Raw genomic sequence first — 22234 nt, 5'->3', positions numbered from 1 at the left:
TGAACATTCCTGCCCCATAGGCTCCTGTGTCTTTGAGCCTAATGACCAGGGCCCAGTTGCTTCACCTTTACCCAAGACTCCCAAGCCTCCCTTCCCTCAGAGGCAGAGCACCATTTCCCCCAAGAAATCATTTGGGGCCTCTGTCTCCCCATCTGTGAAATGGTGAGCATCGGGTGGTGGCACCCACATTTTCAGTGCTGCTGTGAGGAGGGCAGTGTGGCCAACTAGGTTCTAAGAGTTTGCAGGAAAGTCTGGCTTCAGTGGGGAAACCAGGTGAGCCTCCACATTTTATCAGCATTCGGACTGGCTTAAGGCCTATTAGGGAAAAACTTGATTTTTGTTTTCGGATTTCTTCTCTGCTAAAGTTTAATTAGGACCAAAAGCCATTACAAGGCTGCTCAAGTGTCCTAGATATCTGGGACCAGATGAGGACCCAGAGGCCCAGAAAAGGCCTTGCCCAGATTTAGGTTGACTCCGTGCTGCCTCGCTCTGGGGGATACAAAGTCTGGTGGGAAAGCCAAGGGGGTCCGGTCAACAGGCATTTCACTTTGTGGTACACAGCAAAGCGCAGAGAAGAGTGCTGGCGCCGCTGGAGAATACCAAAAGGAACACGCTGGGTTGGGAGTGGTGGACAGAGGAAAGAGAAACCAGCGAGGAGTGCTGGGGGTTTCCAGTCAGGTGGTCTGCCTCAGTGGGCAAAGGGCTGGGCTCCGCTGTCCGACCCTCCTGGGCTGAATGACACTAGCTGACTGTGTGACAAGAAGCCAAGTCTAGAGGCCTCTGCAGCTCATGGGTAAACCAGGAGCGGATTCGTTAACAGGACCAACCCCATAACCCAAGGATTAGACGGGATGGTACACACCAGGGGTCTCGCTCGCCAACGCTGTGTTACAAACACTCCTTAAGCGCTGTTTTTACCTCTGGCCGCCACTCGTGTCCTAGACCCAGGAGCTACGTGCTTTGGGGTTGTGTCCCAGGCAGCCTTCTACCCGACTCTACCGGCCACTGAGGGCAGAAGAGGCGTCGCATTCAGAGCCAGGTCCTCACCAGCTAGGAGGAAATCCCCGGACTAACCGGGCCTCAGTTTCCTCTCGGTGCAATGGGAACAATTCCACCGCCGGCGGGAGATGTGGCGGAGGGAGCGTTCCCACACGCGTCAGGTTTTGCATGACTTCTCCGCTCCGTAACGGCCCGCACTCCCCGCGCCGAGCACACAGTAGGCGCTCCGGAAACGCTCTACGAAAGGAGGAACGGGCCACTTCCTGCCCCCAAGCGGACTCTCCGCAGGCAGGGTTCCCACCACTCCTCCTCAGAGGCCATGTGGCATTCCTGAGGGTGGGGGTGGGCGCAGGAAGAAGGTGCCCTCCCGGCCCCGCCCCCTCCGGGAGCGGTGGGCGGGACGAAGCCCCTGGCCGCCGACAGCCCGCCCCGCGGGAGGTGGGCGTAGCTCGCCGCGCTCCGCACAAAGTTTGTTTTCTCCCTCCCGGCGGGTGGGGGAGGGCGAGGAAAGCGCGGAGGGGGGGGAGGAGAGGGGATCTGACGTCAGGCCGCGAGGTGCTTTCCAGCCGCGAGCTGTCAGGCCGAGTGTCAGGCCCGGCAGGTACGCGGCGCGCTCTCCCGGCGCCCCCCGCCCCCTGCCAGGACGCCCGGGACCAAGCCCGGGGCCGCGTGGACGGAAAAGCCGCTCCGAAAAGTCAGTGCGGGGCGCAGGAGGGAGACAGAGGCGGGCGGGGAACGCGCGGACAACTTGGAAAGTTTCTTTTTCTCCGCCGGGCGGGGGAGGGGGCGTCGTCCTGGCGCGTGAGAGTGTGGGTGTGTGAGCTCGGGTGTTTGTGAGCCCCGACTGCGGGGTGCGAGCGGGGGCCGGTGGGGGGAACTGTCCCATTCCCCCCGGTTGGAAGCTCTCGGGGCCCTTCTGGGGGGCCCAGCTCCTTACGATCCCAGCCTGTGAGAGGGCCGCCCCTGCCCCGGGCCGGGGTGAGCGCGCGGGGGGCGGGTTTGTTTGGTTTAAAAAGTGCACGTTGCTAACCGCCGGCAGTGCCCCCCCACCCCCCGCCGCGGCCGAGCCGAGGTGGGGGCCGTCGAGAGTGACAGCTGCGGGTGGGGGCAGCGGGAAGGGCCCGGGGCTGGGGGGCTGGGGAGCCCGCGCGAGTTCCCCTTTCCTGGAACAAAGGAAAGTCTGTCTCGGAGGCATCTGTCACTCCCAGACGGGCCAAGGAAGCAAGGCGCGTGGGGCCGGCGACCCGAAGAAAGTTTGTGTGCGTCCGGACCCTCGGGCCAGCCGAGCGTGAGCCGAGCCTCCCGCTGGGGAAGCGCGCAGTCTCCCGGGCAGGGGGCGGCCAACATGGAGTCTGGGCGCAGGGCTGGGGGGGGGCGGTGCGGAGGTGGGAGCCCAGCCCCCTCCCCTCCCCCTCCGGGCCGAGTTCGGAGCACAAAGCCGAGCGCGCAGGCTCGGCCATCCCCGCGCCCCGAAGAGTCAGCCAGCGCCGAGCGGCGGGGGAAGGGGGTGGGAACCAAACTTTTTCCTGCCCCGGGACAGACACGTGAGTTTTCTTTCTTCCAGAGCCCCCGCCCCACCACATTTCGGGTCCGAGGGGAAGCGGGGGTGCCGAGTCTGGCGCGGGGTAGGGGGCTGAGGGGTGCAGGCGCCCCTAGCGCAGGCCGATTCCCCGCCGCCCCGGGAGCCATGTGCTCCGACTAGGTCTGGGCCGCGGGGGAGGCTGCGCGCTTTGTGTGAACTGCTGGGAATGCAGCTTGAGTGCGCGGCCGGGGGAGTGTCGGGGCGAGCTGTGGGAGTTGTCAGAAAGTTCGTGCGGGAGTGGCCGCAGGTCGGCGTCGTGGAGTGTGTAGGAGGGTGCACCCGGTGTCGTGTCGTGAGGGTGCTGCCACAGGCCAGTTGGGGTAAGAATTGATCGCTGGTGTGATGACGTTTGGAGTTTCCCCAGAGTTCGTGGGTGGGCGGGTCGGTTGGAGTTTGTGGGTAGGCATGTATCCAGGAATTGGGCTGTGTCGTGGGTACCAGTTGTTCGTGCTGGACGTGGGATTCAGTAAACTATGTGGGTGCTGTGTTTGTCGGTGAAAATCATGGTGGTTCTAGGAGCTCAGCGATGGTTTGGTGCCTGTTATCTCAGCGCTGTTAAGAAGGTTGCCTGGTGGTGAGGGTGTGTGTGTCTGTCTCGTTGGGGGTGGGGGGCGGTGTATGTTGGAACCTCCGGGATTGTAAACTGGGGTGCAGGACACCAGTGGAGAGAGGTCTGTGTAGACTGAAGGGTCATCTCCGTGGGCCACTTCGGGAACCCTGCAGACTGGGACTTGGCTGGTAGCCAGGGTGGAATTTGTACAGATAACCCTGAGTAAACTTCTCATAGCTTGCCAGAGCTGCATCCCCGAGCCCAGATCCCAGCTGCCCTAGCCAGCTAGACCTCAGAAACTTGACTTCAGAAAGCAGCCTGCTCTTGGTGTTCTCTGAGGAGTGGCACCTCTAACCAATGCCTGTCTCACCTCCAGGTGGCCTGGCTGGGAGGGTAGACCCTTCCCTCGAAAGCCTGGCCTAGCCAGCCCAGATATCTGGGCTCTGGCCCAAGTCGAGGAAACAAAACCTGGGAGATGCCAGAGTCTGTTGGCCCAGCCTGCTGGGTAGCTGTTAAAAGGCTGAGGAGGGAGGAGCCTCCAGATTGTGGCATTAGCTTGCCCTGGAACTTTTGGTTTTAAAATGTAAATCTCTTTTGCGTGTGTGAACAAGAAGTTTGTCAGGGGGATGAGCAACTGAGTTGGGTTGTCTAGGGAAACACCTTCCTTCGACAGGTGAAGAGGGGGCTCAAGCCCAGAGAGGAGAGCACACTTGCCAAGGTCACATAGCCAAGATGGGAAAACCAGAGCCCAGCCTTGCTCATTTATCTGAATTTTTGAGGAGTTGATTCATGGACCAAGCCAGGGGCTTAGATGACAAAGGAGAATGTCTGAGACAACCAATAGGGATGACTCAACACTCTTCTCTGCATGGTACACAGTAGGTGCAGTAAATGTTATGTGGATTGCTGTAGGGACATGGTGATTAATAAACTTTCCAGACCTGGGCAGCAAGATGGTATAGACTTTGGAGGTTTGAGAGGAGTTGGTTGGTGATGGTGGCAAACCTTGGTCCAAACCATATTTCCATACCATATCCTGGAGTTGTAATTTTTTTTTTTCATAACAGTTTTCTTGAGATGTAACTCCCATACCATACAACTTACCCATTTAAAGCAAACAAGTAATGGTTTAGTATATTCACAACTATGTAGCTACCACCACAGTCAATTGTAGAACATTTTTATCACCTTAAAAAGAAACTCCATACCCCTTTAGCTATCATCCTTCTCTTCCCGTCCAGACTCTTCTAAATATTTCATTAAGTTGGAATCATATGTGTTCTTTGTGACTTGCTTCTTTCACTTAGCATATTTTCAAGGCTCATCCACACTGTAATGTGGATCAGGACTTAGCAACTTTTTGTGGCCAAATAATATTCCACTGTGTGGATGGACTACATTTTTGCTTATCCATTCCTCTGTCGATGGACACTTGGGTTGTTTCCACCTTCTGGCTATTACGAGTAACGTTGCTGTAAACATTTCTGTTGAAGGCTTTGTGTGAACATAAGTTTTTCATTTCTCTTTGGAAGGTGCCTAGGAATGAAATTACTGGATCTCATGGTACCTGTTTAAGTTAAGGGCTTTCTCTCTGGGCCTTGGTTATCTTACTTATAAAATAACAATAATAGTAGTATCTCTCTTAACAAGGGCTTTGTGAGGATTGAATGAGATAATAAGTGTGAAGTGCTCAGTACAGAGCATGGAAAACAGACTCTAGTGGTAGCTATAATTATTTCTAGTCCAGTACTGCTTATTAATAAGCTGCCATTTATTTCAGTAGTCATCTACTGGCCCCGTGAAATGGAGGCATCTTGGACTCATCCCTTCTAGGTTGCCCAGGCCATAGTATAGCCTGAGACTTTGATTTGCTATTCCCCCATTTCTGGTGTCCCAAGTTCTAATAATGATGTGTTTGGGGACAGGGAAAGGGTGAGAGGCAATGTGTGGTAATAATGTCCCCATCCCCTTTGTCACTTGTTCCAGGCTTGCCCAAGGTCCAGCCTAGCCCCTAGACACCATGTCAGACAGTGATCTGGGTGAGGATGAAGGCCTCCTCTCCCTGGCAGGCAAGAGGAAGCGCAGAGGGAACCTGCCCAAAGAGTCGGTGAAGATCCTCCGGGACTGGCTGTACTTGCATCGCTACAACGCCTACCCCTCAGAACAGGAGAAGCTGAGCCTTTCTGGACAGACCAACCTGTCAGTGCTGCAGGTAAGAAGCAAGCAGCGGGAGACCTGGGTTCTAGTCCTGTCTAAGCCCTGTCACTAATGCACTTTGTGACCCCATGAGGAACTACCTCCCTCCCGCTCCCCCTCCCCCCCCCTCCCCCCCCCCCCCCCCCCCCCCCCCGACTCTCCCTGCTTCATGGGAAGACAATGACATGAAGTCCTTGAGCTAGATACCAGTTTTGGAGAGTTCTGAAGAGGCAAGGCGTCATTATTAAAGTCTTGATGTCATTAACAATGAAGGCCATGGGAAGGCTAGAAGGCATTGAGTGTTTGGGATTTGGCCTCCAGCCCCAGAGCAGTGTTTGGATAGTGACTTGGTTATAGAAAGGCAGCTAGTGGTCTGCAGTGTGGTTAAAAAATGAGTTGGGATCACGGTCAAGGAAAGGGCAGAGAATTCAGAGGTTCTGGGCTCAAAACCCAGTTCTGCTACATAGGAGCTGTAGACATCTTGATTGCTCTCATCTGTAAAGTGGGGATTAGAATCTTCCCCTGCCTGAATTGTTAATAAGGAGCAGATTCAGAATTGGATGTGAAAGTGCTGACTGGCTGGCTCAGCCAGTGGAATGTGCGACTCTTGATCTTGGGGTTGTGAGTTCGAGCCCCAGGTTGGGTATAGAGATTACTTAAAAATAAATTTTTAAAAAATTTTTGTTAACGTTTATTTTTGAGAGAGAGAGAAAGAGAAACAGCACAAGCAGGGGTAGGGCAGAGAGAGAGGGAGAGAGTGCCCCCAAAATCTTGAGGCACCTAGTTGGCTCAGTCAGTTAAGCATCCAACTTCGGCTCAGGTCATGATCTCACAGTTCATGGGTTGGAGGCCCATGTTGGGCTTTGCACTGACGGCTCAGAGCCTAGAGCCTGCTTTGGATTCTGTGTCTCCCTCTCTGCACCTCCCCTGCTTGCACTGTGTGTGTGTGTGTGTGTGTGTCTCAAAAATAAACGAACATTAAAAAAATATTTTTAAATAAAATCTTTAAAAAAAAAAAAAAAGAAGAAAGAAAGAAAATAGGGGCACCTGGTGGCTTAGTCAGTTAAGTGTCTGACTCTTGGTTTTGGTTCAGGTCATGATCCCACAGTTTCCTTGAGTTCAAGCCCCGAATCAGGCTCCCAGCTTACAGTGCGGAGCCTGCTTAGGATTCTCTCTCTCTCATCCTCTCTCTCTCTCTCTCTCTGCCCCTCCCCCACTCGCACTGTCTCTGTCAAAATAAATATATAAACTTTAAAAAGGAGAGAGAAACAAGGTAAGTGCTTTGTAAACCTTGCACAAGAGCATATCTGAAAATTGTGTTATCTACTTTTTGTCAGAGTGCAAGGTATTATCTCCTTTGAACTGCCCCAACTGCTGATATGTAGGTGTGGTTCTGTTTTCAAAGTGCTGAGGCAGGACACCCTGGACTACCACTACTTTGCTTCCAGCTTCGCTCTCACCTACCTGAGAGACACAGAGCAGTCCCTCAGCCTAACGAAGGCCCACCCCCTACCCCACTGGACCCCAGTGCTTCCGTCATGAGCCAGCTAAGCCTCACCCTAAGCCCCTCTGCCACCTGTTCTACCTCTGTCTTTTCCTAGCCTATTACTTCAATCTACGATGCTGTCTCTCCCTCCTTCCCTGACTCTACTCTGAACCTCCCATCTCTTCCCAGCTCCCATCCCTCCTCCATGATGCCTCATGGTGAGTATTCAGCCCTTAGAACTCCTGTCACCTGACTTTATACTTTCTGGATAGTGGTTAATGGGAGTCTGTCTGCAAGAAAGGCTCTAGAATTACAGACCCTGACTCAGATCCCATCTTCTCCACAAGAGGAAGCCTGGACGTTGGCCAGGTCCACTGCCTTTTCCTGAGCCTCATTTCCTCAACTGAGAAAGGGAGATGATTGTTGGCACTTTCATAGCACATAAGGGGGAGGAACGGAGAAGACGAATTCAAGGCTCACTGTGAAGTGAGCACAGAGTGGGTATTTCTGCTCTTCTCCTCATCTCTCCTAGATCATAGGTCTTGGACTGACCCCACATGTCTAGTAGCAGTGCCTAGTATTTCATAGTATACCACTGAGCACTCCCAACTACAGTTGAGATCTCAGAAAGGAACCAGACACATCCCTACCTTCAAGGAATATCTAGTCTAGGATGGGAAATTGAGGGAAGACCTAGCCATTGGTGTTTGCAAAAAGTGATCACTGCTGGGACAAAGGCAGCAGAGACCCAGGCAGGGCTTCTAAGCCAGTCTGGAGCTTCAAAAGGCCTCCCAGAAGAAGTGGACTTGAACTACGGGATGTAGAACAACACAGGCCAAAGGCTGGAACCTGAGAACCAGGATTACTTAGATAGGCTCTTTGTTGGTCTTCTGCCTCCAGCCTTTTTCCCTCAGTCCATTCTCACCTCTCTCTCTCTCTTTTTTTTTTTTAAGTTTATTTATTTTTCAGAGAGACAGAGACAGCTTGAGCAGGGGAGAGGCAGAGAGAGAGGGAGAATCTCAAGGAGGCTCCACGTTGTCAGCACAGACTCCGAGGTGGGCTTGAACTCATGAAACAGTGAGATCATGACCTGAGCCAAAGTCTGATGCTTAACTGACTGAGCTACCCAGGCACCCCATGAATTGGGTTTACTGATCGGTTCATGAAATGGACAGCATCTTATCTAACAAGTAGAGAAATGTTCCCCTCAGCCCATTCTCTTGAACACACAAGTATAAATCTGATTATGCCATACACTCCATGGATCCCATTGTCCTCTGGATAGAGTCTAAACTCAAGAGCTCATCAGCCTCATCTCTCAGTCCTTCCTTTCTCCGAGGCCTGTGAACCTTCGGACCTCTGTGCCTCTGGGCCTTCTCCTGTGGCTTCTTCCTGACTTTTCTGAACTGACACACTCCATTTAAGCATTTCCTCATGAAAGCATTCTTTGCCTGGCTTTGAGGCCCCTGCTGTGTATTCCTGGTACACCTCATACCTGTGCTGTCAAACCACACATCATACTGTATTGAAATTGCTTTTTGTCAGGGTCACTGTTTCTTATATCTGAGTAATGTACCAGTTTCTTTTAAAGAAGTTATTTTTCATGGACCTGCTTCCTCCTGTCATGTTGACTTGAAACATTTTTATTATCATTATCGTTTAAGCACATACAAACATAAAACTGGGTTAAAAAAAAAAACTTCTTGCTTTTGCTCCTATAAATTGTAAAATAACCAGTTTTCCAAAGTAAATAAATATCAAACCAATGAGACTCTATTAACTGCATTAATGTAAAACGGTAGGTGGGGATGGTGTTTGGCTGACTGGGCTGTGGTGGTGTAGTATGAAAAAGGCACAGACTCTGGAGTTGAGCAAGTCTGGATTACCAGAGGCCATGGTGCTCCTACTCGAGATCGGAATGGAAACATAAAGTTAAACCTTTTTGTGAGAACTAGTGGATCCCTGGAGGATATATCCCTGATCCCATTTAGAGAAATATAGGTCTGGGGCAAGGATTTGCTTTTGGAAACTTCTGAGGAAGGGCACCTGGATCCTGGCGTGTTCTGGTGGGAAAGGTTCCATTGGTGGCCTCCCTGCTCTAGAGTCATGCTGAGAGTTAAGGAGCAGTGGGGACCATGTGGCCCTTGGTGGAAACTATACCATGAATCCCAAATGGCCCCTATCCATACACCTCTGGTTGGTAGTCTTACAGGCACCTCGGATTTCTCGATTGGAAAGCTTCTCCAAGCTGGCTCCTGCTCTTTCTAAGGGGTTCCCCTTAACTGCCCTTTCTCAGCTCATTTGGTCAATCACCAAATCCTAAACATTCACCCCTTAAATATTTCTATAATACGGCTTTCCTATACCACTTGTCACTCTATTTAAAACCCTTCAATGAGTCTTACCAACCTAATGACAATATTACTTGACCCTGTCTGCAGAGTGGGCCTCATCCCTTCCCCCCATATTCATGCCACACTGATCAGTACCCCAGACCACTTTGTTCCCACTACTGACCAGGGAGACCCCCAACCCTCAAAGGAGATGTGTGCTCCCACAGTACCAGGACTGGGTCAGCATTTGGACAATGAACTATAACTGCTTTTTAGAACACACCAAACTCCAGAGGCCAAGTCTTACTTAACACTGGATCCCAAGTGTTTAGCTCAATGCCTGGTATCTGGTAGGTGCTCAGTAAATAATTGTTGAATTGATGGAAAATGAAGAAGTCCTGGAAATGTCAACAGGCAGGACCTCAAAAGTAAGGAAATGTAGGGGCCCCTCAATTGGGAAAAATTGCCTTAAGTCCCTGGAGGCATCTCTTTTTCCTATATTTAATTTTAAAAATTTTGCTGTTTATTAAGAACATTTGCAAATATCCACAAAAGAGAATATTTTAATGCACTCCTGGTACCAATCACCTGGCTTCAACAAGCATCAGCATTTTGCCAAGCTTGTTTTCTCTCTCCCTGGGGACAGCTCTTTTGATTGTCTCCTTTAACTGGCCCAGGAGCAATCTCATTAGCAAGTCAATGAGTCATTTAACTAACTGGTTTGCTGGTACTGGCCTGGGGCTAGGCAGTTGGGAGGGTAAGACCAAAAAAAAAAAGTCATTTTTGAAGGGTTTTCACTGGTCCCTGTGACACCCTATAAGCCCACTTTATTGCTGTGGTTTCTGACTGTTCTCAGGGGCCGTTTGCCTATTGGGGAGGGAAGGGTAACCTGGCAGAGGGGGCTCAGGCCCCACTCTTTCACTCTACTACTGATGGGGTAGTCCTGTGTGCTGGAAACTGGTAGAACAGGCACTATCCCTGCCCTTGGGTAGGGTCCTGTGGGGAGGGAAGACAATATTTAGTGAACTAAGAATTCAGTGTAACTAATAACTCCCAATGTAATTGGTATAAAAAAAAAAAAGACACCAATGTGGGGTCATCTGAGCTCCCCATTCCTTGAAGTCTCCATTCAAATGCAGCTTCCTAAGAGAAGCCTTTCCCAAAGCTGGAGGGAGGGTGAGGGAGGGGGGAGGTTAAACCATTGGTTCCTGAGCCCGGGGAAGCAGAACTTGGGGGAGCTTGTTTAAAAATACACATTCCTGGGGCACCTGGGTGGCTAGGTCAGTTAAGCGGCAGACTTTGTCTCGGGTCATGATCTCATGGTTCGTGGGTTTGAGTCCTCTCTCTGCCCCTCCCCCACGCTCGCGCGCTCTCTCACTCTCTTTCTGTCAAAGATAAACATTAAAAGAAATAAAAATAACACATTCCTGATCCTGCCACCATCACTGGATCTATAGAGCAGATGAGAGATAGTGTTTTTTGTTTTGTTTGTTTTTTAAAATAATCTCCACACCTAACGTGGGGCTCAAACTCACAACCAGGAGATAAGAGTCGCATACTCTTCCAGCTGAGTGAGCCAGGCACCCCAAGATAGTTACTTTTTTAAGTCCCCCTCAAGGGGATTCTCATAGCCACATGACTTTAAGAACACCTGGGTATGGGTGGTCACAACACACGTTGAAGGTACAGTGATGTTTAGGGAAGGTCTTTTCCATGCCCTTCACTTACTCCCTTTTGTTTCTTTCACAGTTGAAAAGACATTAAAATTAAAGCACTTGTGTTGCCTTCTTCAAAGGCCCTCCTCTGATCCTCATGGCCTTCATCAGCTTCCTGGTGCTCCCCCCCTCAACTCCCATTTGCCACAGTGATTCCTCCCACATTCTTCATCCCAGCCACTGATAAAAAAAAAAAAAAAAATACTGGCAGGACAGCAGGCTTTCAGATAGGGGCCCTGTTTTATAGTAGAGAGAGGCTTTCAGGCACCCAGCCTGTGTTGTGCCATATCAATGACAGAATTCACCTTGGCATTCTCCCTACCAACTCCCCAAGGACCTTGAGTGGGGGCAAGCCAAATACACTCTTTTCCTGACTTGGGCATGGGTTGGGCAGCTGGAAGGGGCTACAGAGAATCCTGATAGCCTACCCTCACAGCTGGCACTAGTGGTGCACTCAGGCGTCCTGCCCTTGCCTGGCCCCCCTCAGCTGTGCATTTCTATCGGATGAGAAGACAAAACAGACAGTATGCTGCCAAGTTTTCTGTGGACCAGGGTGAGCATGTGGAAAAGTATATGTGGGGGCGGGGGGTGTTTCCCTGCTGTTCTTTTCCCAGAATTCTAAGCCAAAATGGGAGGCGCAGCTAGGGGCTAGGTGCCCACACAGCTGCTAGTAAACGCCTAAGCTCCCCTCCCCAAGACTGCTTTCTCAACAGAAATGCTCATCCCTACTTCACTTGACCCAGGTCACTGTGACCTGACCATCTCCCCCACATGGAGAGCTAAGGTGAGCAGGCTCAGTATCCTCTGGTAGCACAGGTAGCAGGGAAGGCAGCTGCAGGATGCAGAAATGGTAGCATCTGAGCAAGCAGAGAAGGTTTCGGTCTCTTCACCTGGCAGTGGGGATTGCTTGAAACAGAGTCCAGCCTTCAAACTGGTGACCTTGAGCAAGTTACTGAAGCCCTCTCTGATCAGGGCCTCTGTTCACTGGTTCAAATAAAGTGATCATCACAGAATCTGTCTCATAAGCTATAGAATAAATGAGTAATTAGATGAGAAATGTTCAGAACAGCACCTGATTGGTTTTAGGATTATGATCATCATTATTCAGTTATCTGTTCTGTTTGGTAAGGCACAGCAAAGCACGGTAAGAGCAGCAGTAGGGGCCCTAAAGCCAGGAGACCTGGCTCTACACTTGGAGCCTGTGTGACTTTGGGCAAATTCTTTGTCTTTCAAGAGTTTGGTTCCCTTTTTAGTACTTTAGGGACACTGCTCACTGCCTTCCAGGCTTGTACGCAGATTAAACATAACACAAGTGAGGGGCACCTGGGTGGCTCAGTCAGTTAAGCGTCCGACTTCGGCTCAGGTCACGATCTCGCAGTTTGTGAGTTCGAGCCCTACATCGGGCTCTGTGCTGACAGCTCGGAGCCTGGAGCCTACTTCAGATTCTGTGTCTCCCCCTCTCTCTGCCCCTCCCCTGCTCACACTCTGTCTCTCAATAATAAATAAACGTTAAAAAAAAAAAAAAAAAGTAACACAAGTGAGATGGCTGGCATGATACTTGGTATCAAAGGTGCTTGTTCCTTTCCTTTGCCGCGCCCAGCCGTTCAGCCTTACCTCTCTCTGGGGCTCCCCTGCAGCTATAGAGCATTCAGGTCAGCCAGTGTCACTGATGACTGGTGTTGTGTGTGCTCACGTGTACTGGGAAGACCATAGAGATGAAGAAAAGTGAATGAAAATCCCCCACATCAGGCTGGAATGGAGAGGAAAGAGAAGCCACAAGGCTCTGGATCTGTCCTGACCAGGATCTTTCCCAGCCTGACAGGGCCAGGAGCCTAGTGGTGCCTGCACCTGTGGAATGGGTACAGCTGCAGCCTGCTGGGCAAGGAGCCATGCCAACTCCAGGCACCAGCTCCTGTCATAGGTGGTTGTCCGATTGGCTGGGTAGAGGCAGATAGAGTCCACAGAAAGAAGGTACCCAGGGGCTTGTCCTGGGGATGGGCCGAGAAAGGTGATAAGCAGGGGTAGAAACTGGTACGGGAGCCCTAAGGAAAGCTGGGCCTTTGATCCATTCAGTAAACAGTAATGTTAGGCATTACTGCAGCCCACACAGTTCCCAATATCCCAGCACATAGGAGGTAAGGGGGAGAGGGTTCCTGTCTTTGTCCCCTACAGCAGCTGGTGCTTGCTTGGTGAATATCTGTTGATAAACTGGAAGAAGAGACAAGGGTCAGGAGAAGGATCTACAGTGTGAAATGTAGGTCAGGCCACTCTTGAGGCCCTTTAGTGGTTTCTCCTGGTGTTCTGGCCAGTGGGATAAGCCCTGCCTGCTTCTGTCAGTTCTATCCTGAGTCCCCAAAGGCTAGATCGGGTATTCCCATTATTGTCCCCTCCACTGGACCTTCCCTTCATTGGCTGAATCATAGTTGCAATTTTATATTCACTTGTATGATGACTTCAGTTCTCAGTTCCTAACACAAATGTGTCTGAGGACTGGGATTGTGTCTCTATTGTTTGGCTGCTGTGTTTCTGGGGCCAGGAACTTAGGTGCTTCATAGCTGGTTTTGATTGAGTGAACTGACTACAGACTCCTACGCATTCCAGATATGTAACTGGTTCATCAACGCCCGGCGGCGGCTTCTACCAGACATGCTTCGGAAGGATGGCAAAGACCCCAACCAATTCACCATCTCTCGCCGCGGGGGTAAGGCCTCAGATGTGGCCCTGCCCCGTGGCAGCAGCCCCTCGGTGCTGGCTGTGTCTGTACCGGCCCCCACCAACGTGCTCTCCTTGTCTGTGTGCTCCATGCCACTCCACCCAGGCCAGGGGGAAAAGCCAGCAGCCCCCTTCCCACAAGGAGAGCTGGAGCCTCGTAAGCCCCTGGTGAGCCCTGGCAACACACTCACCCTACTGACCAGGGCTGAAGCCGGAAGCCCCACAGGTGGACTCTTCAACACACCACCGCCCACACCCCCAGAGCAGGACAAGGAGGACTTCAGTAGCTTTCAGCTGCTGGTGGAGGTGGCGCTACAGAGGGCTGCTGAGATGGAGCTTCAGAAGCAGCAGGACCCATCACCCCCCTTACTGCACACTCCTATTCCCTTAGTCTCTGAAAACCCCAAGTAGGCATCTGCCAAAAGGGGTGCTCGAGGCTCGAGCCAGCTGTCCTGGGTTTCCATTTTGGTTCCCTTTCATACAGAGGGTTTTCTTTGGATCACTGCCAAACATCGGGGTCATCTCCTCTGTCCAGAGGTCTTCAGCAGGGAGATGCCAGCTGGTGTCACTGCACTGTGATGGGGACCTCTCTGCTGACTGCCATTTCTCCAGGCCTCCTCAGTGATGAGATTGAGATCGGAGACAGGCATGGTGCTGCTGCTGCTTCTCCAGAGAATGCCCAGGACACCTTTGTTCCAGCCTGCTTTCCTAGGCTGGGCACAGGAAACCTACTACATTCAGACCTATGCCCCTGAGCTGGGCCTCTTTTTTGTTAAGCCAAGTGTGGACATTCCAAGTTCGTAAGTGTGAACAAAAGAGAAGAGGAACCCAGAAGATGTAACAGAACTGACTCCAGTTGAATGTTTAGGTTTTCACTAAACTTTGTGTTTATTTTTCCCTTTTTGCTGGGGTTTGCATTAATGGAGTAGTTAGCCCAGGTGTGGGGAGTGAGTGTGTTGCGTGATGGAGTCTGATGAACTGAGAACCATGCACCACTGCAACTGGTGTTTTACAAGGAAGGAGTATTTTTATTTTGGGGACCAGCTAACTCTCAATTCCAAAACATTGTTGTATTGTTGTTTTGATTTACCAAAAAAAGAAAAAAAAAAAATCTGGGGCTTTGGCTTTTCTGCATCAGGCACAGAAGGGAATAAAGCCTTCTTAAGTATAAAGAGAGGGTCCAACAGAGAATCTGACCAAACCTTCTAAGCACAGAGCAGAGAAGGATGATAAAACCAGAGAGGTGTTTTTTTTTTGGGGGGGGGGGGGTTATTTTTTTTTTATTTTATTTTTTACTATATTTTGGGGAATGGGGGAAGTAAGCTAGACCAAGGCAGTGGGTTTTTTGGTTGTTGATTTTTTTTTTTTCCTCTTTAATGTTTTCCCCTTCTTTATCCTTGAAAGCTTCGCCCTGCAGCCTGAGTTTTGAATACCTTTAAGAACTTGGATTAGTGGGACCAGAATGTCAAAAGCTCCCGGTAGCTCCTACTTGGAGAGAAGTGAGCCATCTACTGGTCAGGAAGCCCTGTAGCCGACTCAAGTGGGCAGCTTTTCCCACGATGGTGGCAAGAAACTATTCCTGGAAGAAGTAAGGAATGGTGCCCCCAGCTGCTGAGGAACTGCCTTTTAAGGAGGCTGGGGCTGGAAATCAGTTATGAAGCCTGTTCACTGTGTCTTTGTGTTGCACCTTTTTTTTAAATTGGAGTTGCAGAGGCCTCTGCCCTGAACTTCACAGTGAAACAAATCATAGTTGGTCTTACTCTTCTCCCTGCTCCCCATTTTTTATTTTGCTGTCTCACTGCTGACAGCATTCAACAGCAATATGCCCCATCTTTTTATATATCCTAAGAAACACTAATCCTAGGTTATTATTAGCCAAAATATTTTTGTTCCGAATAACATTGTTACTGGGCCAAAAGACCAGTCAGGAGCCCCCAGCCTGTAGTTTCCTGAAGTTGCCAAGTCAGACACAAGGGGGAGATTCCTGGGGAGTGACTGACTTGGGTGGACCTGGCCAGAAGAAAGGCAGCAACATGTGTTCTGTCCTTTCTGGGATGATCCCTGAAGTTTTCAGGGAGGCTACCCAACTTCTCAGTAGCTCAGCCTACCCATTGCTGTGGGAATGGGGATTGGTTATTTAAGGAGATGGAGCTTTGCTCTGAGTGGGCAAGTTTCCTAGGCTCTCTCTTTTGCCGCCCCACTGCCTCCTTGCATGTCCCAGGGGGATCAGGGATCCTCACCCTCCTGAGGCCCAGCTGGGAAAGAAGGAACATAGCACCTTCAAAATTAGTTGAAGTTGCTGTTTGCCCAGCTTCTTCTACCCCACCCACGTGTGTGAGCCCAGGTCTAGTGTGACTGTTGGGAGATGCTTTTAGCAAGGGACCCTGGAAGTGTGTCGGGCTGGGGTGGTGCACTGAGCGGTAGAGGTGGTGAGGGGTGAGGGAGCCATGCTGCTGAATTCTGGTTGGCATTCCCCCCTTGTGCAAGATGGGGAGGCTGGGGGTGGGGCAGCCTCTGCTTGGTTCGGTTGTGAGATAAACCTGGAGAAGACAGTTATCCCGTTGAATTATTTGAGCAAAAAACTACTGTAAATAACTTTTGATTTTGTCTTTTGTCAAATAAAGTTTGTTTTTGGTTTTTGTTTTGTTTTTTAAAGCAGAAACAGATTGACCCACCATGACCCTGGGCGCAGCCTGGAGATAGGGCAATTGCTGAGTTCTTACTAGGCCTTACTGCTTTCCCCTCCCTCTAGTAGCCACCTGTAAGTGTTGTACGCCCTATGTCCTTATTTCCTTGGCTTCAGTCCTGTTCCATATCCCATTCATCACGGTGTGCAGGGAGCCTATGCATCCCAAGCTGAACCAGTCTTCCCTGGGATAGTCAGGCTTTGAGGTTGGTGAGTGGTGAGGGAACTTAGGGAGCTAGCAAATTTATCTTCCCCCTCAACCAGTGAGGAAAGCCCAGGACTGCAGTATGATGCCAGCACACACAAAAAGGCAGAGATGAAATAGATGCTCTAGTCATGTCTGAAAGTGGTACCACCTCTGGACTTCCCTATTATGTAAGCACTAAATTCCCCTTTTTTGCTTAAGCTAGCTGTAGGTTTCATTTATTTCATAATGAAATGACTGTACACTTAATTGCAGCCCAAATGGTGCGAAATCAAGGACTGAAGCCGTAAAGGGTCTTGCTTTATGCCCGGGCCTACACAGTGTTTGCAGTATTCATTATTGCTTTAATTTTTGTACACACGTGAAAGAAGTGAGATGCCCTTTGCAGAGGTAAAGAAACTGGGGGTTGGTTAAGTTACTTGCCTGAACTGTATTTATACAGCCAGTATTAAATGCAGCTAGGATCTAAATTCAAGTCTGTCTTGCTTGAAGGTAACCCTGACATCTACCTGGACTTTATTTGAACTAGTGATGGGCAGTTCACTGCCTGCTGGCATTCAACTAACATGGTTTGGGCTAAGCACTAGAAGTATCTTCTAAAGAACTAAATCAGCTTCTTCCTGATTCCAGTAGACCTAGATGGAGTTACTGAATCTCTCACAGGTCACTCCCCTTTAGAAATTTGGAAATGATGCCCCCCGCCATTCATGACCCCCAGATTAAAGAGCCCCAGCTTGAGTTTATCCATTCATCCAAGAGCCTGGTTTTCCACTTCCTTCTCTCAGTGTCCCTCAAACTAGACACTTGGCCCTAGGGCTTGGCAGAATAGAAACATGCTGGAAGGGCTCTTCAAAATAAATTTAATACTCATTTTCATCTGGAAAGTTAATATTCCCCCAAAAGGGGGAGTGGATGGTTTGACTGCCTTAGGAGAGATGGCTTCTTACACTTTTCAAAGTATTCCATTTTCAAAGAACTGAAACCAAAAGCGTCTTGCACATCAAGCTTCAAATTGATACACCCTGGAGTAAGCAAGCACTAGAGAAAGTTGACAGGGACAATGCGGCTAGGACCCCTCTCCTCTGAAGCTAGAAATGTTGTCTAAAGACATCTACCTTTCCTGTAACAGTCCCACTTAGAAAAAAGCTTTAAAATGCATTTCTGAGGTGGTGCACATTGGCTCAGCTGGTTGAGCATCTAACTCTTGATTTTGGCTCAGGTCATGATCTCATGGTTCCTAAGTTCAAGGCCCGAGTCAGGCTCTACACTGGAGAATCCTGTTTGGGATTTTATCTCTCCCTCTCTACCTCTCCCCAGTTCATGTGCACGGGTGTGTGCTCTCTCTCTCAAATAAATAAGCTCAAAAAATATATAATTGCATTTCTAGGGACACCTGGCTGGCTCAGTTAATGGAGCATGTGACTCTTGATCTTGGGGTCATGAGTTCTAGCCCTGTGTTGGGGGTAAGACTACTAAAAATAACAAAAATTAAAGTACACTTGGGGGCGCCTGGGTGGCGCAGTCGGTTAAGCGTCCGACTTCAGCCAGGTCACGATCTCGAGGTCCGTGAGTTCGAGCCCCGCATCAGGCTCTGGGCTGATGGCTCGGAGGCTGGAGCCTGTTTCCGATTCTGTGTCTCCCTCTCTCTCTGCCCCTCCCCCGTTCGTGCTGTGTCTCTCTCTGTCCCAAAAATAAATAAAAACGTTGAAAAAAAAATTTTTTTTTTTAAATTAAAGTACACTCTAGTTTAGAAACTGCTAATGGGAAAACTCCAGAGGGGAGGGGCTTAGCCTGCCTTGGTGTGCTATAACCTCACTGTGTTAGCCACTGGAGCTGTAGAGAATAAGGTCTGGAATTCAGCGGGGATGTGGAAATAATCATCATTGCTCTCAATGCTACTGGTTTCCAAAGCACTTCTCTATAATCTAAACCTGCATTCCAATTCTGGCTCTATCACCTAACTAGTTGTCATGATCATAGGCCTCGATTTACCATTCCAAACTTCAGTTTCCACATCAATAAGACGGGCATAGTAATAATTACCTCTTAGGAGGATGAACTAGGATAATCCGTATTTGGGGAGTGGGTTAAAGATTTTATGGGTTTTTTTCCATGTTTGTTTATTTTTGAGAGACAGAGAGACAGAGTGTGAGTGGTGGAGGGGCAAAGAAAGGGAGACACAGAATCCGAAACAGGCTCCAGGCTCTGAGCTGTCAACAGCATAAAGCCTGATGTGGGGCTCAAACTCATGAACCATGAGATCATGACCTGAGCTGAAGTCAGATGCTTAACTGACTGAGCCACCCAGGTGCCCCAAGATCTTATTTTTTTAAGTAATCTCTACAACCAATGTGGGACTCAAACTCACAACTCTGAGATCAAGAGTTGCACATTCCACCTACTGAGCCAGTCAGGCACCCCCCAAGATAATATGTTTTTGTTACTGTATATTATTATTTGGCCTTTCAGCACAGGGCTGAGCGTAAAACAACTGTAAAAATAACTTGCCTCATACCACACAGCTTTTAAGTGGCAGAACTGGAAGTGCTTGGGTGGCTCAGTTGATTAAGCATCCAACTCTTGATCTCAGCTCACGTGTTGATCTCAGGGTTGTGAGTTCAAGCCTTGCGTTGGGCTCTATGCTGGACATGAAGCCTACTTTAAAAAAAAAGAAAAAAAAGTGGCAGAACTTGAACAAAGTACCCAGAGAAGTAATTCTCAAGCCTTAATATGTATGAAGATCATCACAGTCGTTGTGTCAGGAGAGCTTACAAAAATGCACATTCCCAGACCTCACCCCCAGAGAGTCCAGGAATCTGCACTCTTCACTTATGCCACAGGAGTCTCATGCTGTTGCTTCAGAAACCTGATCATTTATAATCAGGACACTGACTTATCCCAAGGAAGCTGCTAGGTTAAGACAGCACCTTATCTTTCAAAGTTATAAGATGAGAGGAAGAAGGGTACACCAAGTAGTTTACCCCTCCCCTCACCAAACCATTTTACTTGCCCTCAGCTCCCAGGAGTCCATGGTAGCCTGAAGGTCAAGTGTAGCCTTCCTGAGATTATCATTTTAATTACATAAATAATCCACATTTACTGTAGAAAAAAAAATTTAATGTTTGTTTATTTACTTTGAGAGAGAACGCATGTGCAAGCAGAGGGAAAGGCAGAGAGGGAGGGAGAAAGAGAATCCCAAGCAGGCTCTGTGCTCTCAATGCACAGCACAATGTGGGGCTCAAAATCACCAACTGTGAGATCAGGACCTGAGCCAAACGCAAAAGTCATTTAACCAACTGAGCCACCTAGGTGCCCCTACTGTAGAAAAGTTTTAAACGTAAAAGAGAAGAGTTCAGTATAGTGGTTAAAAGCCCAGACAACTTTTGGAGGGAAACATGTAAAACGTTTAGTAATGTTTGGCACCTACTAAGAACCCAGTAAGTACTAGTAAAACATTTGCTGTAGGCAAAAAGAGATGTGGATACAAACTCAGACCTGTACTTCACAACGGATGCTCTTTCCACGGCTTGTGGTTTTTTCCCTGCAGGACTCTTCTGATTTCTGTGACTCCATCTGTCTGTCTAGGGCCCTCAATCTTACCCCTCAGAGCACACCTTCCTCTCCAAACCCTACTACAAGCAGCTAGTAGTGGTATAGAGGCATTCAGCTGAGAAGACATATTCATTCCCAAAGCTGAGATCATGTGTTTAACTGGTGCTTAAAAAGGCAACCTCACAAAGGCAAAATCTGTCCTACTTCCAAATCTCTCTCCCACTTCCAAATCTGACTCTTCATCAAGTTCTTTTCCATCTTAGACCACCCAGGATGTTTATTTTAACCAGATGGATGCACTGGGATTCAGCCAGACTCCCCACTTCCTAAGATAAGGAAACCTTGGGTGAAAGCAAAAAGGGATCAAGTCTCAGTCCCATAAGTACCCTCTAGGCAAGGGCTCTCCAAGCTAGCTCCTAGTGTGGTTTTGTGGGCTCCTACAAAGCTAAGAGGAACACAGATGAGGTTTCAGATGCCTATTGAACCTCTAACTTGCTGTGTGACGCTGGGCTGGACTGGATCTGAGGACCCTTCCAAGTATAACTTTCTGGACATCACCACCATGTAATCACAACTTAATGAATCTCAGAGTTAAGAGCAGAGCTTCAAAATATAATACAATAAGACATAAAAAGAATTAACTCTTTTCTTGCAAAACATAAAGTTATCTCTTTGCAGATGATATGATCATATATAGAGAATCATATATAAAGACTCCAAAATAAAAAAAGAATAAGTGGATTCAGCAAAGTTGCAGGATACAAAATCAGCACAGAAAAATCAGTTGTGGGGGCGCCTGGGTGGCTTGGTCGGTTAAGCATCCGACTTCGGCTCAGGTCATGATCTCACGGTCCGTGAGTTCGAGCCCTGTGTCCGGCTCTGTGCTGACAGCTCAGAGCCTGGAGCCTGTTTCAGATTCTGTGTCTCCCTCTCTCTCTGCCCCTCCCCTGTTCATGCTCTGTCTCTCTCTGTCTCAAAAATAAATAAACGTTTAAAAAAAAAAGAATCTCTTATTAAAAAAAAGAAAAAGAAAAATCAGTTGTGTTTCTATACACAATGCAAAAGGGAAATTAAAAAAACAACTTATAGTAGCATCAAAAAAGAATAAAATAGTTAAGAATTAACCAAAGTGAGACTCATGGACTGAAAACTATAAAACAGTGCTGAGTGAAATTAAGGAAGATAAAAATAAATGGAAAATATCTCATGTTCATGAATTGGAAGACTTACCTACTACAGATTCACAACAATCTCTATCAAAATATCAATGACTTTTTTTTTTTTGAGTGGGCTCCACACCCAACTTAGGGCTTGAACTCCTGACTCCAAGATCAAAAGTCACATGCTCTACCACTGCGCCAGCCAGGTGCCTCCAAAATTAAAAACTTTTGTGTATCAATTGACTCTACTATCAACAGAGTAAAAAGGCAACCCACAAAATAGAAAATATTTGCAAATTACATAAGGGATAAGGAATTAATATCCAGAATACATATATTAATATCCAGAATATCAAGAACTCCTACAACTCAACAACAAAAAACATAAATGACTAGACTCAAAAACCAGGTAAGGGTCTAGAATAGACATTTTTCCAAAGATACACAAAAATGGGCACACGAAAAGATGCTCAACGTCACTAATCATTAGGGAAATGCAAATAAAAATCACAATGAGATACCACTTCACATCCATTAGGTTGACTATTATTAAAAAAAACACACACAGTGGGTACCTGGGTGGCTCAGTCAGTTAAGCATCTGACTTCAGCTCAGGTCATGATCTCACGGTCTGTGAGTTTGAGCCCTGCGTCGGGCTCTGTGCTGTCAGTTCAGACCCTGGAGCCTTCTTCAGATTCTGTGCCTCCCTCTCTCTCTGCCCCTCCCCCACTCACGCTCTGTCTCTCAAAATATGAATAAATGTTAAAAAAAATTTTTTTCTAAAAACACAGAAAACAAGTATGGACGGGAACGTGGAGAAATTGGAACTCTTGTGTACTGTAGGTAGAAATGCAAAATGGTGTAGCCACCCAGGAACCCCAGGAAACCTCATTTAAAGTGGAGTTGGGGGGCGCTTGGCTGACTCAATAGGTGGGGTGTGCAACTCTTGTTTGATCTCAGGAGCTTGTGAGTTCAAGCTCCACATTAGATGTACAGATTACTTAAAAAGTAAATTAATTAATTAATTAATTAATGTACAGATGACTTAAAAAATTAGT

The 22234-nt window shown here is 48.6% G+C and overlaps 1 protein-coding gene across 8 annotated transcripts; it reads left to right on the top strand.

The window, feature by feature from the left end:
* The first annotated feature begins 1339 nt into the window (after nucleotides 1–1339).
* Nucleotides 1340–16212, top strand: TGIF2 (TGFB induced factor homeobox 2). 8 transcript variants are annotated; one of them, XM_047851731.1, is made up of 3 exons: nucleotides 1340–1437; nucleotides 5118–5343; nucleotides 13463–16212. In XM_047851731.1, exons 2-3 carry the CDS (start codon nucleotides 5152–5154, stop codon nucleotides 13982–13984), a joined length of 714 nt encoding a protein of 237 aa, XP_047707687.1. In that variant the 5' UTR covers nucleotides 1340–1437; nucleotides 5118–5151; the 3' UTR covers nucleotides 13985–16212. The 8 variants fall into 8 exon arrangements, with proteins under 8 accessions (XP_047707687.1, XP_047707683.1, XP_047707682.1 ...); XM_047851727.1 differs by having other exon boundaries at nucleotides 1341–1467; XM_047851726.1 differs by lacking the exon at nucleotides 1340–1437 and adding an exon at nucleotides 1541–1693.
* The last annotated feature ends 6022 nt before the right edge of the window (nucleotides 16213–22234 follow it).

This window comes from Prionailurus viverrinus, chromosome A3 (assembly GCF_022837055.1).
Source record: "Prionailurus viverrinus isolate Anna chromosome A3, UM_Priviv_1.0, whole genome shotgun sequence".
NCBI lineage: Eukaryota > Metazoa > Chordata > Mammalia > Carnivora > Felidae > Prionailurus > Prionailurus viverrinus.
Note: the sequence above shows the minus strand (reverse complement) of the source record. Positions and strands in the feature narration are given on the sequence as shown.

What these genes read in the sequence shown, in the direction of transcription:
- TGIF2 (XM_047851731.1), top strand. Translation starts at nt 5,152, where the DNA reads ATGTCAGACAGTGATCTGGGTGAGGATGAAGGCCTCCTCTCCCTGGCA. An exon ending in CCAACCTGTCAGTGCTGCAG is followed by an intron (nt 5,344 to 13,462) that starts GTAAGAAGCAAG and finishes TACGCATTCCAG; the next exon opens with ATATGTAACTGGTTCATCAA.